Source organism: Labeo rohita, chromosome 18 (genome assembly GCF_022985175.1).
Source record: "Labeo rohita strain BAU-BD-2019 chromosome 18, IGBB_LRoh.1.0, whole genome shotgun sequence".
Classification (NCBI taxonomy): domain Eukaryota; kingdom Metazoa; phylum Chordata; class Actinopteri; order Cypriniformes; family Cyprinidae; genus Labeo; species Labeo rohita.
This window is the reverse complement of record NC_066886.1, coordinates 33192259-33218037: the sequence shown is the minus strand read 5'-3', so window position 1 is coordinate 33218037 and position 25779 is coordinate 33192259. Positions and strand designations below refer to the sequence as shown.

The window sequence follows — 25779 nt, the reverse complement described above, 5'->3', positions numbered from 1 at the left end:
TAAATATACTTTTTATATGGATATTTTAAATTTTCATCACATGCAGAGTATTTGAACAGAAGACATATAAAAATAATCAACTTCAACAGTAGGAATTTCATTGAGGTATTTTTGTTTACACAACCCCAACAGTTCAGATGTCAAAACCATGAAGAAACTTTAAAAAGCCCATTTATTATTGATGAACAATCTTTCAGTTACACATTTAATAAACCACAAGCAGGCCACATCGAGGTTATTGCTCTTTATTGACGTGTTGTAATGATGAGCATCTGGAGTCCTTATAAAATATACAAACAAATAACTGCACATTTGATTTTCTGGATGAACCACCTAGTTTATTGTGATCATCACAAAACAATAAAAAAAAAAAAACAAAAAAAAAAAATCACTCGTCTTCTTCCACCTCCTCCTCCTCCTCTTCGTCACTGATGACATATTTTTTCTGTTTCTTGGCAGCAGATTCCTCATCTTCCTCTGCCTTACGCTTTCCGGAACTCTCTCCCTCCTGAAAGAAAGGATAAATATTATTTTCCAAGGTCCATTTATGCTGTTAAGGTGTCTTAGAGCAAAATCATTCAGAATTTAATTTTTTTTTTACCAATTTCAGCCATTAAACAAAATGTATTTGCTGTTGTACATTTAATACTTCTATATATATCACCTCTGTTGTGATTGGCTAGTCTATTAACCTTTAAAAAGTAAAAAAAAACCAAAACAAACAACTATATATATATATATATATATATATATATATATATATATATATATATATATATATATATAATAAAACAAGTAAATCAAGTGAATCAAAAAAAAAAAAAAAAAAAAAGTAACAAATTAAAAAAAATAAATAAATAAAAATCAAATGTTGTGATGCATCTTAAAGGGATTGTCACAGTTCTTCCATTTGTAGTTTTGATATCTATGGACTTGGTTTCCTGCTTCATTATCTCCGTTCCTGCTTGTCATTTGTTCTCATTGGTTTCAGGTGTGTTAGGTCATCAGTCTCATTTGGTTCCCTTTATAAGTTGTATTTCCTTAGTCTCTTGTGGTCCGATCTCTGTTATGTTATAGGAGAAGTCCACTTCCAGAACAACAATTTACAAATAATTTACTCACCCCCTTGTCATCCAAGATATTCATGTCTTCAGTCGTGAAGAAATTACGGTTTTTGAGGAAAGAATTTCAGGATTTTTCTCCATATAATGGACTTCATTGGTGCCCCAATTTTGAACTTCCAAAATGTTGTTTAAACGCAGCTTCAAAGGCTCTAAACTATCCCAGCTGAAGAAGAAGGGTCTTATCTAGTGAAACGATTGGTCATTTTTTTCAAAAAATAAAAATGTGTATAATTTTTAAGCACAAAAGCTGGTGCAGCACAGGCTCTGGGTTGCGCGTTCATGATGCTACAAATTAGTGATGGGTCGTTCTTGAATGATTCTTTCATTTTGAACAAATCTTCAATGTGACTTTTGTGATCACCTGTTTTGAGTCTTCGGTTCGTTCATCTTATGGGGCTGTCAGGTGATAAACGAACAACTCGAACCCGAAAACTTGTCAGATAAGAGGTGAGGTGAGCTAATCATAGACTAAAGACCCAGGTAAACAATGAATGAATCTTTTCTGTTTCTTATAGCATTATAGTTTTGTCTTGTTTGTAGTGTGATCAACGTTTGTGTAAGCAGTAGATGTGTCAGGGAAGTAACGCGTAACATTTTAATTATATTTTGGTAACATGAACAAAATGACTCGAAAAAAGATTTGCTCATTTTGCTGAACGAGACGGTAAAATGATCCGAACTTCCCATCACTACTACGAATCACATCTAAGTTCATCGTCTGTGTAGAGTATGGTGAAAAACTCCATCTTATTTTCTCCTACAACTTCAGAATCGTCCGACATCGTTGTACCTTTTTGTTTGTAAACAGCGTTTGACTTACTTGCACTTCTTTAGTCTTTGCACGTTCACTTTGTAAACACTGGGTCTGTAGTTCCGCGTAACCTTTTGACGTAATTCAATAGTACATAGTGTCGTGGACGCGCATCCCAGAGCCTGTGCTACACCAGCTTTTGTGATTAAAAAGTATACACATTTTTATTTTCTGAAAAAAAATAAATAAATAACCGATCGTTTTGCTAGATAAGACCTTTCTTCCTCAGCTGGGATCATTTAGAGCCTTTGAAGCTGCATTTAAACTACATTTTTGGAAGTTCAAAATCGGGGCACCACTGAAGTCCATTATATGAAGAAAAATCCTGAAATGTTTTTCTCAAAAACCATAATTTCTTTTACGACTGAAGACAGAAAGACAAGAACATCTTGGATGACAAGGGGGTGAGTAAATTGTTTGTGAAGTGGAGTTCTCCTTTAAGGTGTGTTTTCTCTGTCTCCTGGTTTCTAAGTTTGTTTATTAAAGTATTTTGTGTTTGAATCGCTCTCTGATTCTCCAGTCCTGCTCCTTGTACACACCATTCAAAATAAAAACATCTGTAATAATTTACTCACCCTCATGTAAGTCGAAACCCATGAAACTTTAAAACATCTTCAGAACACAAAGATACATTCAATTTTTTTGAATCTGCTTTATTAAGTCTTCTGACTTTATAAAGCTGAAGAGATATGATCACTTTTAGTTTAGGCCTTCAGTAACATAAAAATCATGCAAAAACAATGAGGTTCATTCTTCTGCTTTTAATGGATCAGCAAAAATGGGTTTGGATTTGGGTTTTGTGGAGGAAGGGTAAGTCTTATGGGTTTGGAACAACATGAGTGAGTAAATGACAGACTCTATTGACTATTTTTGAACCTTCTATTTTTCCCTCAATAAATCATCTATTTGGACTGAAAGTTTCACCTCGTCGCTGTCCAGTCTCTTGGCCTTCATCAGCCGCTGGGCCTTGTCTTCATCAGAACCTTCATCGCTGTCTGAAGAATAGATTCTGGCTCGCTCCTCTATGACCCACAAACAAACAAAAACAATTAAGCACAGCTCAGAATTCAGTGCTGATTTTCAAGCATTCCAAAGAGATGTTCTTTCAGTAAATACCTCTTATTGGCACAAACAAATCAAACTCAACAAACTAATCTAAATCTCAGCCGGACTCCGGCATAATGCAGCATTAAGGAGCCGGCAGGTAATCGGCTAACGGCCGTAACGGTTACTGTCAGTGAGAAAGCGTGTGCGCGAGACGTGCTGTTTTGGGAACACAAGCTGTTGTTGCGGTGCAGAATGTTCTAGCTGATCACAGCGGGTCTCAAACTCACTCAAAGAATCTGTTGTGCAGAAACACTGACCCACAGGGGAGCGAGGGAATACAATATAGACGACAGACACAGCACCCCACCGCTGTTCAGGGGCCATTTCAACTGACCTACTTCCTGTAGAGACGCTGCTTTTCACACTACAGCTATCGGTGCAGATGCGATAGGATGTGAGGTTTGTGTAAAGAAAGTTTAGGATATGAACATATGCAAATAATTAGTGGTGCACCAAAATTTCTGCAACCAGAGATTTTCAGATGAAATTCATTAAAATAAATTCTCACGTTAGTATAGAAGTATTACTATATAGACTAAATGGGATTTATAAAGTGGTCTTTGCATGCATCTGCTACACACACGATCTGAAAACTACTGGGCAATAATATGCAATGTCCCATGTGTGCACGTTTAGGACGTCACCTACCCCTCAGACCTCCACCCTTATATTTGCTCTTGATGGCGGCCAGGCTGATGGATTCTTCACCCTCCTCATCCTCATCATAGCGGTCTGGCTCCAGGTACCCGGCATTCAAACCTCGCTGATGCTGTTTCTCTCTCATGCGCCTCTGCTGGGATTCACGACGGATAGACGCACGTAACCTTTCCTCTTCTTTCTGCAGAGAGACACACACGAGAAACTGTGAGATTACACTGAATGAACACATCCACATCCTAGTTTATCAGTCATCGTGGAGATAAATATAGATGCATTTTATCTGAGTAATGAAAAAGGATTTAAGAACTTAACCTTATTGGATTTAGTGAATAATTTTGTATATTAAATTTTAATCCAGGGTTCCCACACTTTTCACCAGTGATTTTCCATGACTTTCCCATAACCTCCCCAGTCAATCATGACAACGAGATAAGGACTTTTTTTTTTTTTGGCAATGCAGTCATTTTAGTGATTGCTGGGGTTTGTCAGATACTGAACTGTACATATCACCACATTGCACAGCATAAATGAGTACACCCTCTCTGAATAAATAAATAAATCTTAATGATCACTAATATAATCACGGAAAGATGGAAAATAAGTAAATTAGTGTAAAATAAGTGTAAAATAAGTAAATTAGCCAATTTTGTTTAAATGAAGGATTGCAGAGATGAGTACACCCTAGATATAATTCAGCAAATGTATAATATTCTAGTACTAAGTATGTCCTCTAGAACTTTAAGTACACTGTTCTGACCCTTCTTGGCACCGAGTGTACATGTTCATGACAAAATGTCACATCTGTCCTGTTTGACTCCTGGTGGACGAGCTCCTTAAATGCCCTGGTCTTTAATGGGGAGTTTTGCTCAGATTGTCTCTACAGAATCCCCCACAGCTGCTCAAGAGTGTTAAGATTGAGTGAAATACTGTACATGTCTACTGAAGGATTTTCACCTTAGGAGAATGAATATCTTCACTGTCATGCTACAAAAATGCCCAATAATGCAGGGAATGAGAGGAGGGTAGCACTTTCTGTTTCATTTTTTTGTATTACATCACACAGTGGTGTGTGAATTCATGACAGCACTGATAAAGCACAACTCCCTCACACCTTCAGCACTCATACATCCCTATAGAAGAGCTTTACCACCACTGAACATCACTGTGGGAACCAGACACTTCTCACCGTACTCCTCCTCTAGCAACACCAGAACATTTTGGATGCTTTTGGATCTGAAATGATTGACTTGGTCTCTTGAGACAAGAGTATGGATTCCCAGAAGTCTATATTTTGTAAATATGGGCCTTGGAAGACTTTAAATGTGTTTCTTGTGCTTTGGCTACAGTAGGTAGTTCTAGTGGTGACAACCATGCATGTCTGTGAGTTAAATGTCACTCTTTTCATAGCTTTTGTCGGTTCTGAGACACTTGCACGGTGTTTCTCCTGCTCTTTTCTAGCAAAAACTCACTCATCACTAAATGAAAACTTAAAAGAAAGACCTGATTATTTCAGAAGCCTTGTCACAAGTCTATTGTTTTTGAATGTCGCTACAACTTCTATGTTTTCACACTAAAAACAATAATTTGGTATTCCTCTTGTACCACTGTCCTCTTATGCTAAGAAATAAGTCAGATGGTAGTTCTCTCTCAAGTGGTTCCACTGTTGCCAGCATTAAGTCTGAGTATGATTCAGTAGGCTATAAAACACTTTTAATTGTCAGGAAATTACTTGTCTTTAAAAACTTTTGGTTCAATATACTTACCTATTGATCAAGCCTTAGCCTTAAACCTATACACGTTTTTTTTTGTTTTATTTAGTAACTTTCAGGAGGGTGTACTCATTTTTGAAACACAACATTTTATCACTTTGATAAGAAAATCTTATTTTCCTGAATAATTCTGACATTCTTCATTGGTAATTGATCAAGCTGGCTTGTTGGAACATTATGTCTCCAAAGAACCCCAACCTGTCTTCTAAGTAAAGAGTAATTGCTGAATTTCTTAATTTTAGAGGGGATGTACTCATTAATGCTGTGCACTGTAAATAGGTTTCTGCCATCAGGACCTGGATATGATTTGCAGACATACTGTGAAACACTACGATTATAAATAACCATTTTCTATTTTGATAGATTTTTAAATATAATTGATTGCTGTGCTGAAAGCTGAATTTTCAGCATCATTACTTTAGTCTTCAGTGTCACACGATCCTTCAGAAATCATTCTAATATTTGGAACTTATTATAACCTGTTTTTTTTGTGAAAAACTGCGATGCATTTTTTTGATAAACAGAAATTTAAAAGGACAGAATTTATTCAAAGTAAAAATTGTGTGTAACAATTTTTGCAGTCATTTTTGACCAGTTTAACGCATTTTTGCTGAATAAAATAATTATAATGCTACTGACGCCAACATTTGAATGCTAGTGTATATACAGTGTCATAAACAGCTCTAGATGGCATAAACACTATTTACATAAGATTATTATCTGTAAAAAAAAAAAAAACGCTTTCAATAAAACTTGTGAAATAATTTTACAGCTCTTCAATTACAACAGGAATTATCCAGAGCACCACTTTAACTCCAGCAAGGCTGTCTACTGCTGTCTGGGTCTTTGAGACTGACTTATGTTCGTCCATCTGATATGAAATCTGGCTCTTTGGACATTAGACCTCTGGTCAGAGGGAGATAAATGAGAAAGAGGAAATAGATAAAACATTTACAGTACTCCACTTTAGTTGTACGACAATCTGTTTAGATAACAGGGCTCAAATCATACGTGCATAACCTGCTGCTGCCAAGATCTGCAGTGTGTGTGTTTTTGTGTGTACGGAAATGTGCTGTGAGAGATGCTTGTGTGTCTGCTGTCTTACGTAACAACTTATTAGATTTTTATGATAAGGTTTTGTAAAACTGAAATGACAAATGCTTAGTCACTACGTGTGATGTTGTTCTTTAAGTTTCAAAACATATTGGTTGAACTCCCTAGCAGGACAGATTCATGACCTCTTTAAACCCCAGGTTTTCAGGAAAAGGAGCTTTTATTAAGGAGGATTTCAGCAGTGACATAACCTCCCTCTCCGCATTTTTTGCATCGATATGAATCCTGCTGAATTTTCCATCAGTCTCAGGCTCAACTTAAATCTCTTTGCGGAGTGAAATAGTGCATGCGTTTTACCTTTATCATCTCATTCCTCTGGGATTCCGGGTCCCTGCCGGCCATGGGCAGAATTCGGATCTTCTGTGTCTTTGAGCAGCGGTCGGCGAGAGAGAGGGTCATCTTCCTGTGTGTGGCGCTGTCTGTGGAGTGAGGTCTGCAAACACACATGCATATAATAATATAAAACCACTGTAAACAACATTTTAGAATTATTATACATGCAAATTAACTGCTTTGAAACAGTTGTACTTTTAGAAATGTGTCACAAAAAAAAAAGCTTAAAAGGATTAAAAATACGTAAAAACTTGAAATATGCACTTTCCCCAAAATACAATTACAATACCTGATTAAAAAAAAAAAAAAAAAAAAAAAAAAAAAAAAAAAACACTTTGTATCAATAATATTTTCATTATGTGGCAGCTTTATACAAATGGCCTCTGTGGCTTTTAGAGCTAAATTTTAACTAACTTAAATGTAATCATGATTAACCTGTTTTAAATCCACAATATTTCTTTAAAATAATTAATTTCTCTACACCTGATGGAGGTATTATAGATCTCTAAAGAAAAACGAATGCTTACTCTGACACTGCACTGCATGTTTCCTTTATTTCTGGTTTAAGTAATCCTTTAAGCATGTACACTAATCATTTCATATTTCCTTTTATTTTTTTATTTTTTAAAGAGAGAGTTTAGAGTCTACTGCCCTTCCTTATTGTGCTTATAACTGCTTAGCAAAACTGGCCCATAGCACCACCTAGTGTCCAACCAGTGATATATCACTACTATCAGATGAAGTATATAAAAGTTTTACAGCTGTAACTTATTTTGGGAACAAATTTGTGGCCAGAAATGAGCCAAATGTTAACAAAATCTCCCCAAATATCACTTTAGGGGTGTCCTCATTTGTAAAAATTATTATTACTTGTAAAATTTGTAAACATTTGTAAAATTATTATTACTTGTAAAAATGTAGAGTGCCTGTTAAAGTGAGGGTGTGGGTTAGTGAGGTTATAATATTTGCTGGCCAAAAAAATGATCATGATAAATATTTCCTTATCAGTCAATATCGATATCTCAATGAACTCAATGATCGATTTCAAATCTTTATTTCTTTCGAGTTTAAAGGCTGATTTTTGCTCCTAAGTGAAAGCTGTAGAAACCAATTGTGTTAATTGTGTTTTCAAAATATTCTTTATGCTCAGAACATGACACATTCACATTTTTGATTTCTTTATTCTTTTCTAATCATTTATCTCACTATAACAATTCATTTTGTAGTTTCTGCATGTTCTAATGAGTGATATTGTTTCAGATCATGAAGCAGGTTTGTGTTGCCTGACTTGGATGACGTGTATCTTCAGCAGTGTGCACTGCAGGCTGCAATATTAACAGAACTATTATTTATTTATTTATTTATTTTTGTCTCTTAGAAATAGAATTTGACAGTGGCTTAAGATAGGATGCAGATGTGAATTTATGTTCATCATCAAAAACAGTGACCTCTGTAAAAACTGTTACAGCATAACTTTAATATATTGTGAAATTGAATTAATCTGACCGTTTGAGTTTTATTAAAATTAACCATTGGTCTTTCATAGAAGCATAGATTTAGGTAATGAAAATCACAGTTAAAACCACACACATCAACCTCAAGACTATGGTAAAACTATAACTATATGGTTTCGAGGTATTTGTATGAAAAACAGTAGTCTAAATTCATTTAGTACAAACGCACAAATGCTACTGCTTAATCACAAAAATACTGTAATTATATTCAATTACTCCTTTACACATTTAATACAAGTCTACTTTAATAACATAATAGAATTCTATACAAATACCCACATTTTTGACACAATGCCATGGTGCAGTTAGTGCTACCACAGTAAATACATGGTTAATGATGGTGATTTGTAGGCTGAAAAGCCTTCTGACTGTATCATTGTTTCTCCTGTTTGTCAGCGCTGTTTCACCCAGCTGTAAACTAGTTTAAAATCACAGGTTATTTGTGTTCTTCACTGAATTCAGGCGCTTTATACTGGATGTCACAGCGCTGTTTAGTGCTTGCTTGACAAACTCATCATCTCTGAGTAAAACCATCTGGGGTTCAGCTGTTTCCTTCTGCTTTTGCCACATAAACATTATATCAAACATTTATCACACTCTTATTTTAAGGAAAATTATTTCTCAAAAATTATTGTTATTGTTTTATCGCCCAGCCCTAGTTTTATCTATCAACATGTAAAAACAACCGAGGTCTATGCAACGTCATCATTTGTAGAGCTAAGCAGACGTGTGTTTGTGGGTGTGTGAAAGAGACGCACCTGAAGGTGAGTTTGGTCTTGAACACAGCCTGACCCTGCAGTCCTGTGCCCTGGCGGATGAACAGATGGTTGTGGTCGCCCTGCAGTGGAGCTTTATACACATCAAACACCTCATTCCCCAGGTGCAGAGACATGCTGCAGAACGAGAGCGATGCTGATTTCATTTTACCTTATGAGCATTACTCAGCACCTGCTGAGATTATTCCCAACGATTATTCAACACTAAAATCTGCATGCGTCTCCTCACCTGCCGTCTGACCATTTAACGATTCGTGCGTTGCTCTCCTTGACTTCATTGCCCTCCTCATCGCGCCGAGAGCGCCACCTGATGGTGTTCTCCACCTTCAGCTTCAGACGGGTTCGTCCTTCCTCATCTAACATCTCCTCATCTTCAAACTCATCCTCGTAGTACTGAGGGTCAAACGGCCTGTGGAGAGACAGCAGGGAAGGAGACAGACAGTTTGGATGGAGAACTTAGCCACTCATTTCAGTTTTCCCGGAGACATTCACATACCTGGGCTCCACACTGAGAAAGTTAGGCAGTTTGACGAAGTAGAGCTCACTGCCCAGATCTGTGCTGACTTTAGGAATCTCCACTTCGATTCTCGTTTCCGGAACCGGCTCCTCCTCGGGCTGATCTCCCTCCAGACCGTCCTCAGCATCCTGTTCATTCAGTTCAGAACAATCAGCGTTAGAAAGTGTAAAAAACTGTCATTCTAATTCTTCTAAACTGAAATTATGATGAAATTATGCAACCTCATCACGGGTGAAAAATGTGACAAAATGATCACAATGTAATTGTTATAATTTTTATATTAAATAAAAAATAAATATGTTAATATAGGATCACTCCGTGTCAACTCAAGCAGAGGTCCCCGGCTCAAAACTAACTTTTGGTTTACAAGCACTGAAAATGGGTAATATTTAACAATCTGAATATGGAGCCTCATTGAGATCCTCATATCTCTGGGGCTGAATGATGTAGGGCCTTGAAAATGAAAATTCCAAAAGAAAAGATTATTAACAACTAGAATCTAAAGTCATATTGCAATATCTTTAATACTGCTTAAGTTATAAGCACATGAACTTTGGAAAAAGAACATTTATGGTACTCAGACTGGTATGTTCAATCCAGTTGTTTTGACAGAAGGAAACAAGACACATCTCTAAGTTCAACATTATTTGTTCTTCAGACATTCCTCTTTAAAAGAAAAAAGTCTCAGATTTTTTCAAACTGACCCACATTTCGTTTTTGACCACTGAAAATGTGTACAATTTAACGATTTGCGCCATATTAAAAATCCAATATCTATGGTACTGAACCGTGTAGGGCCTTAAAAATGAAGACGCCCAAAGGAAAGTTTGTTAAGACCCATTATTTAAAAAGACATTAAGATATCTTAAATGTTTCTTTAGTTACAGGCATGCAAACTTTGGAGTAAAAACCTGAAAAGTGCTGCTCCATTGGCACATAATGCAACAAAGATTGATAAAGTCAACATATTTTACTAATATAATTACTAATCTCTGTGTAAAAATAACATTATGATGCTGCCATCTTTCTGAAGTCATTTTTACCTCCCTGTAACTCAGGTGAAAATTGCCATTTTGACCTCCCTTTACAAAACAGTGGATTACTCAGTTAATATTCATCCATGGCATTTAATATTTTGGCTTTCATCATTATACATGTCTATCTTTTCTCAGAAAATTAAAAAACCAAAATCAAAAATCTGAGCCAGTGCTAATGCTATTGTACTGTAAAATAAAAATAACTAATAATAATTTTATTTTAGAGAACAGTAAAATGATCATTTCTATTGTTTTCAAAATGTTAAATGACAGAACTATTTGCATTTTCAAATGTGCATTTTAAGTGACCCAGACTAATGAAGAGATTACGTTTTTGTGGAGATGCAGTTAGTGTAAACCAAGCCACTCCAAACACTAAAAACAGAATCATGAGCTGCTCACGTGTAAATGAAGCTGCACTTCAAGCACAAAGCTCTTTCATTTTGGTTTTCTTTTTGGATTCACATATCATTGCTTATGACTCCTCACAGACCCATAAGATCTACACATTTCTACACAGATCTGCACATTTTAGACTAAAAACAGTGACAAGTCTGCCTCCCTGAAGAAGTGCAGAATATAATGCCTTCAATTTTATAGCACACTTTTATAAGCCAACCAATAATGGAAAGCATCCTAACATTGGGAGTGAGCAGTATGGCAAAAAATGTATGATGGTATAAGCAATTTTATATCACAGTAATGGCATATACATAAACATTATAACTATTCGAGCTGTTAATTTAATGAAAAACACTACAAAAAAATATTTTCTTCCTTAGTATTTTTGTCTTGTTTTGTCGTATAAATATAAGAATTCTTGAATCAGGATGCATTTACTTAACAAGTAAAATAACTTAAGATATTATGCCTTGTTTTCTGAAAAAAAATATCCAAATTTTGTTAGTTTTTGCTTGAAACAAGCAAAAATATCTGCCAGTGGGGCAAGAAAAAATCTTGTTTAGGTTTTGATTAAAGATTATTTTTCTTACCCCATTGGCAGATATTTTTGCTTGTTTCAAGCAAAAACTAACAAAATTTGGATATTTTTTTCAGAAAACAAGGCAATAATAAGGTATTTTACTTGTCCAGTAAATGCATCCTAATTCAATATATTTTAGATATTTATTCTATAAAAAAAACAAGACAAAAATACTACGGGAAAAAAAAAGTTTTTTTGCAGTGAAAGAGATATACAAGCTTAATTAAAATTAATAATAATAATAATAATAATAATAATAAAATAAAAACAAAAGAAAAGTTTATTCCAAGTAATTATTACAAATTAATGTTAAGCACAAAAGACTTGATTAAAACTAATATTACAAGATGGATATTAAGGCTGCTTGATTAATCAAATTTTATTATTAGTTCTGAAAGTGATTATTGCCCAGCGTTAAGCCTTGCACACCTTGGTAGTAATAACAATAAATGTAAACACAATGCAAAAACTAGTTACAGCACAAAAACTGGAATGTGTTAAAATAAAGTCTTCATGTCACAACGCCAGAGATGCAATAATGAAAATCTGAGTTACAAAACAACTAAAAAAGCTGGCTTGGCTCAGACTTGAGAAAACAAGGAAATTGTGAGGTTGTGCTTGCAAATGTCTGACCATCGGTTGCCCAGGTGTGGGAGGTTTCTCTGCATCGCTGTCTGATGAAATATCATCTGCTTCCCCAAACAGATCATTTGCTGCGGGTTTCTTGCCTACAAACACACACACACACAGTGTTTAGCAGAGCTGCCGTGCTTGTGTGACAGTGTGTTTCATCATAGCAAGAGTCTGTCACTTACCCTGTGCTTCAGGATCTGAATCTGAGTCGGAGTCAGAAGCTATTTTTTTCTTTTTCCTGCGAGTAAATTCCTCCTCGCTGTCACTGCCCTTCAATGACTCTGAAATAAATGACCACAAACACAGACACATGTTAGAATAAAGAGGTTATAGATCGGTTTTTATATGATAATAACATTTCAGTTGTTGCCTGAGAAAGTGTTTTTACATTTGGTGTCATTCGCCAATAATTGTGGTGATCAAGCATATTTATACACACAAGAGAACTTCTCTTTAGAAATATCACAACACTTGTGTACACACATGAATTTGTGAATGTTTAATTCTAGATTACATTTCCAAAGATATATCATAATTTTAGAATGAAGACATTGATGAATCATGATGCTTGTAAAAGCCAGATTTCACGTGCAAATGTGTGTGTACACAGTTACTGAACGAGATTGTTACATAATGACATTACCTAATGTTACATGATTAAAAAGATACACTGAACCCCTTTAACCCGTAAACGTGAGACAGATTAGACTAGACAGTTCCAGTACACCTCACCTGATTTCTGTCTCTCTCCTTCATCGTCAGAATGATCCCTCTCATCATCTGAGTTCTGCTGTTTGTCCTCGTCCTCTGATTGGTCGCTTTTTCCACCCCACTTCTCATCTCCGGAATGGACCTCTTTCCCTGACCCCTCCCCGTCCGAATGAGGTGTGCCGGGATCTGAATGACCGCTTCCCGCTTCTGAGCGCGGGGTGCCCGCCTCTGACCCTGGACTTCCACTTCCTCTGTCAGACCTGTGGCTTCCTGCTCCTGAGGCCGGACTCCCCACATCCGACCTGTGGCCCCTCTCATCGTCGTCATCGTCCTCCTCGTGATGGCCCTCCGACCCGCTGTGTTCGTTGTCCGAGTGCATGGTCGCGTCCGATTGGTTGCCGGATCGCTCCGATTGGCTGCCGCTGTGCTGGCTTCTGCGCTCGTCTTCGCTGTCGTCTCCAAACAGCTCTTTATTGCTCGGCTTTCCCCCATCTTCATCCTCATCTTCGTCGTGATCTCTGTCGCTTTCGCTGCCAGAAGCGTTGCTGGCAGATCTGGGTCTCTCATGCTCCGAATCAGAGCCAGAGCCAGAGCCAGAACCGGAATCTGGATAAAACACATCAACACGTGTTCATTTACCAACTTATTTAGCATAAGCTTTTATCCAAACTGACTTGACTTAAGTTTAACTTTATTATACATGGAACACAAGACTATGGAACGGTCCATCAGAAACACTGGACAATAATTAATTGTGTGTACTAATTTTAACTATATGAGTAAAGTTTGAGAACAAACTTTAAGTTGTCTTGAGAAAGCCTAGCCTGAAAGTTTGAAGCAGCTGTAATAGTATGGAAGCAGCTAGCATGATTTAACACACTGCTTACATGATTTAACATGTTGTTAACATGTTTTAGCATGATTAGCTTATTGCTTGTATTTTTATAGGCTGATTAAAATGTTGTTAGCATGATTAGCATGTTGTTAACATAATTTGCAAGTTTCTAGAATGTTGTTAGCATGATTAGCATGTTGATAGCATGTTTCGCACATGATTAGCATGTTACTAGCATGATTAGCATGTCGCTAGCATGTTAACAACAAGCTAGTAACATGTTTCTAACATGATTAGCAAAGTTGCTAGCATGTTTCTAGCATGATTAGCATGTCGCTAGCATGTTTCTGGCATGATTATCAAGTTATTACCATGATGTTAACATGATTAGCATGTTACTAGCATGTTTCTAACATGTTTCTAACATGATTAGCAAGTTACTAACATGTTAGCATGTTTCTAGTATGATTAGCATGCAACTAGCACGTTGCTAGCACGATTAACAAGTTACTAGCATGTTGTTAGCACGTTTCTAGTATGATTAGCATGTAACTAGCACGTTGCTAGCACGATTAGCAAGTTACTAGCATGTTGTTAGCTCGTTTCTAGTATGATTAGCATGTAACTAGCACGTTGCTAGCACGATTAGCAAGTTACTAGCATGTTGTTAGCACGTTTCTAGTATGATTAGCATGGAACTAGCACGTTGCTAGCACGATTAGCAAGTTACTAACATGTTAGCACGTTCTAGTATGATTAGCATGTAACTAGCACGTTGCTAGCACGATTAGCAAGTTACTAGCATGTTGTTAGCTCGTTTCTAGTATGATTAGCATGTAACTAGCACGTTGCTAGCATGATTTAGATAGCTAGATAGATTAGAAATATTAGAGTGAAGCTTAAATGAGTGTAAATGGATTAGAAATAGTTCATAGAAGGGAAGCTTGATTGAGCCTCAAGGGATTCTGGGAGTTTAGATTTGAATTTTGTCAGTTCGGAGTTTAAAGTGTGTTGCTCATTTGAACATTCCGTCAGTGTAAGTCTATGGGATTTTTGGTGGTTTTGAAAGTCTGGTTTATGAAAACCGTAAGGCGGATCAGTCTGAAAAGATACAGCACACCGAGTCAGACCGGTCTGAAGATCTGGACCGAGTTTGGTGGCTCTAGCTTGAAAACTCTAGGAGGAGGTAGATACTGAAATTTGGCTCAGAATAATAATAATAATAATAATAATAAATAGTAGATCAGTAAGTTCACTTTCTCAAGACAACTTAATTAACCCTAAAAAGCCTACTATCATATTATAATCAGCCCTACTACATTTTTCTTATAAACATCATAAATTGTATAATTTCTGCATTTGGCGGGACCATATGACTGACTGATTTGCATATGTTTTTTAAATCTTATATGAAAATATTTGTAGCACAGTTGCCAAAAAATAAATAAATACAAACATACTTTGTATTTTGATTTATTCAAGTCAAATTCTAATTTCGGGAAATAAATAAATATCTAAATAAATAAATAAATAATTATTATATGTAAACAAATATTTAAAAACACACTACTACATACAATTTGAATAAAAAGAAATCATAAAATTGTGAAATAATTATGATTATGATTATGATTGTGATTGTGATTAAGATAATTAAATAAAAATATATGTACTTTAGTTTCCGCTACACTAAAATACCGTGATTACTACATGTAACGTTACTATTACTGCAGAATAAAAACAAGAGCTGTAATAATGATGTTTTGTGGGCGATATCTAGTTACCATGTTTATTCTGTGGTGATATTAACATAGCTATTCTGATCATGTTGATAAAATGTGATGAAATAATAGGCAGCGCTGAAACACTGGTCGTCTTACAGCTGCACATATCGCTAAATAAGAGCTCATCTGATAGAAACATAACTCCTTAACAAATAAATGAAATACATCTTCATTCATTAATGCAATAATGCAAAATTAAAGTACCTCGTTGCTCATTGTCGCTATCGCCATCACTACCGAAAAGCTCGTCCATGTCCGCCATTCTCACCGGCTGTAAATAATGATCAACATCCGGGTGAAGGTTTATAAACTAAAGCGGCAGTAACGCTTTATAAAATAAAAGCCCTGGTGATTTTTTATAAAGTAAAAGCCCTGGAGATACATTATACAGACAAAAGCCCTTGCATGCAGTGATTTATTAGGTTCGTTTGAAAAGCCAAAGCAGATGAAAGCAGGTGGAGTGAAATAAAAGTGGTTTTATTATATATATATATATATATATATATATAAAACTAGTATTTATTTTTATATATATATATATATATATATATATAAAACTAGTATTTATTTTTTATATATATATATATATTTATATATAACAATTTATTTATATATAACAAAGAAAAAAACCAAGACACCCAATATAGCCCTACAGGTCATTTATTTTCCCATCAAAGACGTGTTTTCCATCCATTTTCAGTTTAATAAGACACGTACAGTGTTGGGGAAAGTTAAAAGTAATGTATTACAATATTGCTTAGTTACTTTTTACTGAAAGTAATGTGTTACATTACTTTTGCGTTACTTTGTGTTACTTTTTAAATCTGGGCTTGCTTTTTTGTTTTTAATATAAAAAGTTATGTTTTTAGTATATGTAAAAGCCCTTGCACACCAAAAGTAAAATGAATAAGCCTCAGTCTGAAAGAAAAGTAAATTCACATCTGTATGGTAAAACGCAGGAGTTCAAAACTCTTTAGCAATCAAAAATGAAAGGATATTACAGGTTTGTGTCATATTCTGAGTTTGCATTTCTCTGTTTTTATTCATTTTGAGAAATACTGAATGTTTTTTTTTTTTTGTTGTTTTTTTTGCTGGTGAGATGAATTAATGCATGTTCACATTTAAATCTAAATCAAAATCTAAGTCTAAATCTACAGTAACATCATGTTTACAAAGCGCACACAACGCCTGTCAGTCAATAAATAGGAGCTCAGATATTTTCTTGTAAATTAAAAAGTAATGCGTTACTAGTTATTTGAAAATGGTATTATGCAATTTGTATTAGTTGTAATGCGTTATCCCCAACACTGGACACGTATTTTGCATTTTTCACCTTTCCCCTTTAACAAAGTATGAAATGGCTTAAAAACGAAAAATAAGAAAATTCCAATAATAATAAACATAGTTTCTTATGTTCTTATTTATTTATTTATTTTTAGCAAAGTGCAACCGTTGTGTTGAGACTATCTTTGGTAAAACTGATTAATAATATTAATTAACTCTTACATTTGTATTACTGCTACCGTAAACAATAGCAGAGTCAGGAATTCTTTATTCCTGTGTCTGACATCATTTCCTCACACATTGTTGAAAAGTACCTGGCACTGATATTTTCTGCTGTCTGATAAACAGAACCCTGTTGAAAAAAAACAACATATGCTGGTTAGGTAGGTTTTGATGCTGGGATGCTGGTTTTAGCTCGTCCTCAGCTGGTTTAAGCTGGTCCTGGACCAGCACATGACCAGCTAAGGACCAGCATGAACCAGCATCCCAGCATCAAAACCTACCTAACCAGCATATGCTGTTTTCTTCAACAGGGAAGTAAAAGGCCTTGTCCATCACTGTGTGACATGGAAACACTTCTGGCATTATTCCAAACAAAATACTATAAGTTCTGATTTATAACAGTAGGTATATTCATAAAAATGCTTGCTAAATAGTTCACTGCACTGTTTTTTATTATCATTATTTTGCTTTTGTGACAAAATAGATATTTTTCTCATTTCTCTGACATTCTAAATGAAGCAGGGTGTTGAGTCTATTACACAGTGTGGAGCACAGTTTCTCCTTAAAAATGCTTTGAATGACCTCATCCCTCCCTCTGGGTGTTTTATTTCAGATGGATGAGATGTGGGCGACACGTCATTCAGCAGTGTGTGCACTGATCTGACCAGTTTCACTACAGGTCTCAACAAGTAGCCTATCTTATTGCTTGCTGATCTTAAGGAAAGAAATGATTTGGAACGATTTGTCTGAAAATGAGAAATTCTGTTAAAAACTGTAATGTAATTACTAATTGACAAAAAACTTGGAACAGTTGTAAAAACACAATAATTTAAATATAAACCAAGGAATGTAAAATATATCAAATACTCAAATAATGTATAACTAAATTTATTTATTTTTTATTGCTGAAAACAAGAACATAGAAATCAATACAAAATACAAAATATCAACAAAAATGAAACTTGAAAGAGACAACAACAACAACAATAATAATAATAATACAACAGTACAAAAAATACAATAAATAATAATAAAATAAATAAAAATAAAGTAAAATAGTATGCAATAAAGGGCCACTGTTTTACATAAGATTCTCTACACAACAACTTTAAGTGTAGAACAAATTCTAACAGTCTTCATTGCTTTCTTATTAGTAGATACTGAGATCAAATGGATATAATTTTCCATATCTCTTAGAAAGACCACAAAGACAGGTTTACATTTTGAGAATTTGCATTTGTGAATGTAAAATTTACTTAAGAACAGAATTAAATGTATAATAAAACAAACATTTTCTTTAGTGGGGTCTTGAGTCAAAGTACCCAAATATAATATTTCTAATTTGTAAAGAAAATTCTGGCATAATTAAATTTAAATTGACATTTAAAATTAAATAAAATTGCGCAATCACGCATATAAAACAATGACGCCACCTGTGGACTACATATCCCATGCTCCTTTGTACCCTTCACGCTCTCTGATTGGCTGTGAGTTTCCAATAGGCGGGAACTGTGGTTTATGGGCGTGCCCTTACATGTGATTGGCTGCTGTGGATGTCGATCATCAGGGCATTTCTAGTGTCTGGTTTCCTGTGTTGCCGCCCTTGGGCTGAGACAGTGAAGACGGGTGCGGGAATTTTTGTTGCTTTGCGACTAGGAATAGGTCAATAAGGGGTAAAACGCTTGCAGGAATTTCACTAAGGTAAGAAATTCGTTTCGTCGTCTCTCAGTGCGAGGATTATATTTGAGGTGGAGGTCATAAATGTATAGGTTTGTGTAGTTCAGGGGTTAGCTGGCTAAGCGCTCGAGCGCTGATATCCGTGTGAGCGTGAGCAGATGGGCCAACAGTTTACGATATTACACTTATCCAAAAATATCAAATCATCTTATAACCATCGCACATTGATCCCATTATATATACTCATGTATATATTAAAACAGATACATGATTAAAGCTAATTATCACAAGCTACACTGGTTTCTAGGTAACATTTGAGTAAATCATGAACTGTCAGAAATATATAGACATTTTATCCAGTCAGGTGAATTATAATATAGCTGGATCAAATCTCAGAGTGCGTTTGAATTATCATTATTACTATCTTAATACATTATTAATGACTTACTAAATATATATTTTGATCGTTTTAAAAAAAGCGCCGTGTAAATGAAGTTTCGCTTCAATGGTCATATCTGTATGTTGTGCATTTTTCTTGTTTACACTTAGTTTAATGAAGTAAATTCTGCTTGATATTCGTTTGAAAGCATTGAGACGCTACGTTTTATTAGAACGTGCACGCGCCGGTGCTGATGATGCTAACGCAAATCTCGCGCACGTCGACTGTATGTTTAAAGTGACCTGTTGTTATTATTATCATCATCATTATTATTATTAGGAAGAGCGGGTGCAGCTGTGAGGCTGAGTTCTCGTTATAACGGGTGTGGTCTCCACCCGGGGCGTGACTCCGCGTGGCTTTACGTAACTGACTCATGGGATTTATATAGTAACGCAATATAGTGTTCATTCAGGCATTGTGTGTGAGACTATGAAAACCCTTTCTAAATCTGTCTATCTATCTATCTAGTACAGACTCGTGCAGCTAGTTCAGTTCAGAAAGATTTATTTCTGCAGCTCTTTTTTTACAATGCACAACTGAGGTGGATTTAAAATAGATGAGATCTGATGCAGCGCTGCAACAGGATCTTTGTTCTCCCTTGTTAGTGTAAGAACACCCCCTGAAGTCTGGACATTTGTGATGAATTTTTCCCCTTTTTGAAATGACACTTTAAAGAGCATGCGTCTCAAGTAATGGTGGCTCGATGTACCTCTTGCACAATAAACATTTCAAAACACACCCTCCATCTGGCTTCTATAAGCCTCGGTGTCTCTCTCTCAGAGGAAGTGATGGATGAGAAAGAACCGGAGAAAAGATTCTCAATATTGTTACTCTCGAGAGTCCAGCTAATTTTAGCCTTTTTCCCTTTCTAGAGTAATGAAGCGGATCTCCTCACATTTCCTCTTTTAAATTTAATTTGACTTTTATTGAGTTCACACTGAGCTGATACTGATAACAGTCAGTCAGTTTTATACCCTACCTTACAAAAGATTTATTTTTATTCTCTGCTAAATGTGTCTTTTAGATCAGCAAGGGTGTGTTTTGTTATAATGTTACAAAAATGTTGCATCGGTAATAAGGAATGTTTTTTGAGCACCATATCAAATGACACTGAAAACTGGAGTTAAAAGTATTTAATATTAAAATATACAAGTTTTTAAATTTGAAATAGATTGTGAAATTTTAAGAATATTTCTTTTTGATTAAAGAAATGCAGTTATGGTGAAGAGATGTCTTTCAGAAACTTTAAAAATCTAAAATCTAAATAAACAAAAAATATAAATGGTTCAAATCTGTTAAAATATGTTTACTGACATATCGCTCAAAAATTATAAAAATTATAATTAAACACTCAATGCACATTTCTTAATATTAAGCCCAGTATATGTTTTAATGTCACTGTTGATGAGGACTGTATGATCTTTAAATAATATATTTTTTTAAATGCAAAATATTTAAATTGCACCTGAAGTAGGGCTGCGCAATAAATCGAATGTCTAATCGTGGTTACAATTACAGATGCAACAATTATGTAATTGTTCAAAGGCACAATAAAAAAAAAAAAAAAATTACTTTGCTTTTTCTAAGATGTGTGGGTGAGTTTAATTTTTTACTTTTTTATATTTAAAGAAGAAACTATATATAAAAATGTGGCATGCAGTTACTTCAAACAATGGTATAAAGCTATTCAAAACATCATTCAGTGTAAATTGTTCTAATCATATTTAATAATTGAAATTACAATTTCAAGGGAATAATCGACAATAATGATTTTTGTCATAATCGTGCAGCCCCAACCTGAAGTGTACTTGCAATAGTTCCACTTTAGAACAGTCAAATATACTTCAGTATCTTTAGTTGGACTACAGCACTACTTCTGCACAATTAAAGTGCATTAAGCACAAAATTAGTTGTTACAATTTAGCAAACTTTTAAATATGCTAGTTTAGTATAACAATAAAAATACCCTGCAATTGTACATTTAAGTACATAATATGTAAATGTACGTGTAGAATGCATAGCATGAAATAAATGTATTTTAAATACATTTTAGTATATTTATTTTTAACTAGGGATGTTAGGTTAATAAATATGTAATATTAAAAATCTATACTGGTACACTGTAAAAAAAAAAAAAAAAAAAAAAACAATTTGTTGAGTCAGCTTAAAATAATTTGTTACCCTGCTGCCTTAAAATTAAGTTCAGTCAACTCAAATAAGTTTAGTCAACTTGAAATGTTAAGTTGTACTTAGTAACAACTTAAACATTTGTGTTCGCTAAACTTAACAGATGGGTAAGTAACCCAGCTGCCTTAATTTTAAGTTGATTCAACTCATATTTAAGTTGTCACTTAGTATAATTTAACATTTCAAGTTGAATAAACTTAAAATTTTAAGGCAGCCAGGTTACAAATTATTTTAAGTTGACTCAACAAATTGTTTTTTACGGTGTAGAACTAATAATCTGCATTAGTAAAATCAGTAATTTTACTGCAACTTAGCAGCAGTGTAGGCATCAAAACAATGAAAATGTAAAGTATTTATGAAGTGAAGACAAAGGAACAAAGGAACTCCCGCCAAACTTTAACATTCGTAAAGTTTGGCGGGAAAAAAAATAAACTTTTCAAGGTTTGAACTTAACTCATTTTAATCAATATTAATAATTCAGAAACACACACAACACAACTTTTTGTCATCTGGAGCTCCAGAACATTCACTGATGTGTTGTTTGTGTGTGTTTGTTGTTGCGTGACCTTTTGCCCTGAGTCTTTTCAGCCTTATTATGGATTTGTCCTGTAATGTACTTACAGCAGTCAGCAGAGGAAGAAGCAGCACTGGCTTCCTCTTTGTCTGTCTGTCGGATTAAGAGGTGTTGATAAGGTTTGTCTGACGGACAGCCACAGAGAATAACTAACATAACTTGACACGACACTTTTTTTTAATGACAATGAATGGTGCAAAAGTTTTATCCTTGATGGTAGCTTGTAGTCATTGGTTGTTAGATTGTCAGAAGATCCCAGCCCTGCACCTCTAAGATTATCAGGATTTATCATAGTCCACAAGGGGGAAAAATGCAAGTCAGGTTGGTTAGAAAAGTAATCGGAAACCTCTCCTCCACAAGCCACAAGATTATAGGTATTGATTACTGAAACAAAGTTTAGTGTCAAGGGTTAGCCTAGGGTTTTGTTCAAATCCCCAGCACCATTAAATATGATTATATTAGCCGTGACTACTTAGTTTTTATAGCTTCCCTGCGTGTGCAGAACAACACCTTCTAAAGTGGGAAATCTCTTAAAAGGGAGTAATTTTTGCAATCCTTTAAAAATGCTCTTAAACTCATTTTGAGCCATTTTGTATTGGGATGTGTTCAGGAAAAGAAAAGAGGCTTGTGGTTAAGGATCTTGGCTGGTTGCAGGTTTGATCTGAGGGGCGGCCCAGAATCAGAAGAGCTTCTGAATTTGTTCTGGTTTTAGCACCATTCAACCCTTAAGCCACTTTAACCCCGTCCTCTACGGTGACAACAGACATTGTGAGTCGGTAATAGTGTTGCACGATATACTGGTACTTAAAAAGTATTGCGATACCCTGCTTTTAAAAACACATTTTACTAGTACAGGTACTTTAAGAATGCATTTTAATAGGAGCCGTATTTCTGCATATCTGTGTTAGTGAATGGCGCAGATGCGTAGTTTTGTTTACTACACACATACGTGTGACGCTCGCAGTGTTTTCAGCCTCTGACGTCTCAATATATGAGTACTTGAACATTCATCTCTAGAACAGGGGTGCATTTCCCCAAAAGCAACCATGGTCGCAAGTTCCATCGTGACCAATAGAGTTCAGTGGAACTAACGACCATAGTTAGCTAACAATGCTTTTGGGAAACACACCCCTGAGAGTCACTTCATTAGCATTTTAAAGTTCTTTTCTTTTTTTTTTTTGCAGAAAACTATCATCATATACAAACAGAAACCTAAAGGTCTTCACAGCAACCCGTCAAAATAAAAGAAATATAGAAATATATTACTTAATGTAAAGATAAGATTTTACTACTACTAATTATAAAAAACTTTATATATATCTTTAAGGAATATTTACCAGAATTTATTTACCAGAAAATTGTAAATACACAACACAGTATTTCTGAAAAAAAGAAAAGAAAAGAAATAAATAGCCTATAATAAATTAATAATAAATCTAATTATTCTTTATAAATTCATTAGACATGCTTTTGATAACTATTTAAATAGAATCCAGAAAATTAATGGAAAACAGAGATTCACAAACAAAACTGTATTTGAAAAAAATAATAAAACGTATTTCACAGGGCATTAAAAACATGTAATTTTTGTTAAAATTAATAAATTGCTGTTAAATTCTTCAAGTTTCATGACTTGAATTAATTAGACATGCTTTTTGTTAAATATTTAATGTAACCATTAACATAGTCTAGAAAAATTAAAATGGAATTTAGTGAAAACTAAAACAGATTTCACAGAGCCCTATTTATTTCATTTGTGTCTTTGTTTTATTGTAGTTGTCCTTTTACAAAAAAATGACTGTCATGACATAAGTTGTTATTGTGAAATAAAATGACTATATTATGCAATAGGATTTGGCTTTATCCTTTAAGCAAACTTGCCAATATAGCAAAGATCTCTACACTCCTGTGGGATCAGTAGTTGTGCACCATAGTCCTGTGTAGTGGCACTGGTCTGTGATTTATTATTTTATTTATTTATTTATTTTTTTTAAAGGGGGCATAAAATGCTTTGTTTTAACAGATAAAATAACTATGATCTCTATTTTGATCATCTGTTATTCAGTTTCTTTTCCTGTTGTTCTATGATTTATTTTCGTAGTATTGGTTCAGCAGTAGTATCGTGATATTTTAGTCAGGTGTCGTATCAAAGTCAAAATTTTGGTATCGTGACAACACTAGTCAGGAATCTTTAAAATCTGCTGCTAATGCGTTAATTACTCAGCGCAGCTTTGGCTTGTTAAATTTGAAGTTAATGGGAACATTATGGATCTTTACCCCATGAGGGTCTTACACACTTCACCTTAAGACTGAAAGTTAAGCTGACACCAATCCTGCTGAGAAGCCCAATGGCATTTTACTGGATTTACCATGGATTTTTCTTAGTCTTAGTGAAAGTCTAATTTGCTTAGCCATTAAGTACTCATAAGTTAGACTGAGTTGAACATAAAGTCTCGCTGTGATTTGTTATTGGGTTTGGTTTAAAGTTCAGAGCGCTTTATTTAAAATTCTTCACGAAAAACACTGCAATTTCGCTGATGGATCGGCGCGCAGCCTGATTTCTCACAAGCGGCAGTGAAAAATAACTTCTTCCAACAGTAGTACAGTATTTTATTCTCATGCAGCGGTCCAGTTTAGTGTTTTTCTTTATCTTCACATTAACTCTTAAACATTCACTGCTAAGTTTAGTCAGAATAGCTCAAGTAAATGATCTGTAATCAAAACAAAGAAATGCTTTAATTGCAGGTGCTGTGAATAAACTATAATCTTGCGCGGTGGTATTTCCCAGGGAATGTCGTTACATACTTTGGCAACGTCTAATTAGTCTTTAGTATGCGCTATTTTTAGTGGCCTACTCGTGCTCCAAAAATGACGGTTTGTGCTTGAATTGGCAAATAAATGATGTCAGCTTTTCCTGCAGTATTTTTGTCTGCTGGAATTTCCTGGTGTTTTATGGGTCTGATGGCTGACTTCAACTGGCAGGGCTTGATTTTAGGTTTTCCTGTATAAAATCACTTTTTTGGAAGTCAAAAATTGCAACCCAAAAAGATTCCATGTTCTCTGTCAAGCTGTTTATAAGTACATGTGTCTAATCTGAGAGTAGTGGACCTGACCCAACCAGTGTTATTATAGTAAGCACAGACTTGTTAGTCAACCACTCCTTCAGACGACACACCAAATAGTAGATTTTGAAAATATGTGGTTTTGCTGATCTTTGGAAGATGTACCGTACACTTACAGCAGGGACAGTCCTGCTATAATGAGGAGGGTGAGGAGTACAGCAGTGATGATTGATTCATATCTTTACTGAAACACTGGAGCTGAATGAAGTAGCTGAGGAATGTGGGGATGGTGAAGTTCTGCATGGGAGTGAAGGTCAAAGGTCAAGGTGTTTCCAGATGGGAATGAAATGTTGCAAAATTAAGTTCCAGTCTGAGGTTAAAGAGCATGAGAGGGGGGACATCTGTCACATATCAAACAGAGGACATGGAGGGCCAGTTCAGTAATCTCTCTCATTGATTAATGGAAAAATCAGCTTGTGTTTCTAAAGTTGGTTATGTAATGTTAGTCTGTAAGAGTTTGTGTTTGCTATTACAAGATAATAGAGTGAATTTGCATTTTCATTTCATTAAGTCTGTCTTTTTTTCTGAACAGACAAATGGATTGTTTGCACGATCGCATCCACATTTA

The 25779-nt window shown here is 35.0% G+C and overlaps 2 protein-coding genes across 2 annotated transcripts in view; one reads left to right on the top strand and one right to left on the bottom strand.

Moving 5' to 3' along the window:
• Positions 1-229: 229 nt before the first annotated feature.
• On the bottom strand, positions 230-16016 carry leo1 (LEO1 homolog, Paf1/RNA polymerase II complex component). Its single transcript, XM_051135709.1, has 11 exons — positions 15911-16016; positions 13109-13693; positions 12559-12657; positions 12377-12471; positions 9704-9852; positions 9437-9616; positions 9190-9324; positions 6882-7017; positions 3691-3880; positions 2860-2957; positions 230-508 (listed from the first exon to the last, which is right to left on the bottom strand). Exons 1-11 carry the CDS (start codon positions 15966-15968, stop codon positions 389-391), a joined length of 1845 nt encoding a protein of 614 aa, XP_050991666.1. The 5' UTR covers positions 15969-16016; the 3' UTR covers positions 230-388.
• Positions 16017-18773: 2757 nt separating this feature from the next.
• The window catches only part of tmod2 (tropomodulin 2), a 34133-nt gene continuing 27127 nt past the window's right edge, over positions 18774-25779 (top strand). Inside the window, exon 1 of the mRNA XM_051134934.1 lies at positions 18774-18913. The gene's annotated coding sequence lies outside the window, so the exon portion shown is untranslated. The remainder of the gene's footprint in view (positions 18914-25779) is intronic.

What these genes read in the sequence shown, in the direction of transcription:
- leo1 (XM_051135709.1), bottom strand. Translation starts at nt 15,968, where the DNA reads ATGGCGGACATGGACGAGCTTTTCGGTAGTGATGGCGATAGCGACAAT. An exon ending in TTCAGATCCTGAAGCACAGG is followed by an intron (nt 12,472 to 12,558) that starts GTAAGTGACAGA and finishes GTGTGTTTGTAG; the next exon opens with GCAAGAAACCCGCAGCAAAT. An exon ending in AGAGGAATGAGATGATAAAG is followed by an intron (nt 3,881 to 6,881) that starts GTAAAACGCATG and finishes GTCTCTCTGCAG; the next exon opens with AAAGAAGAGGAAAGGTTACG.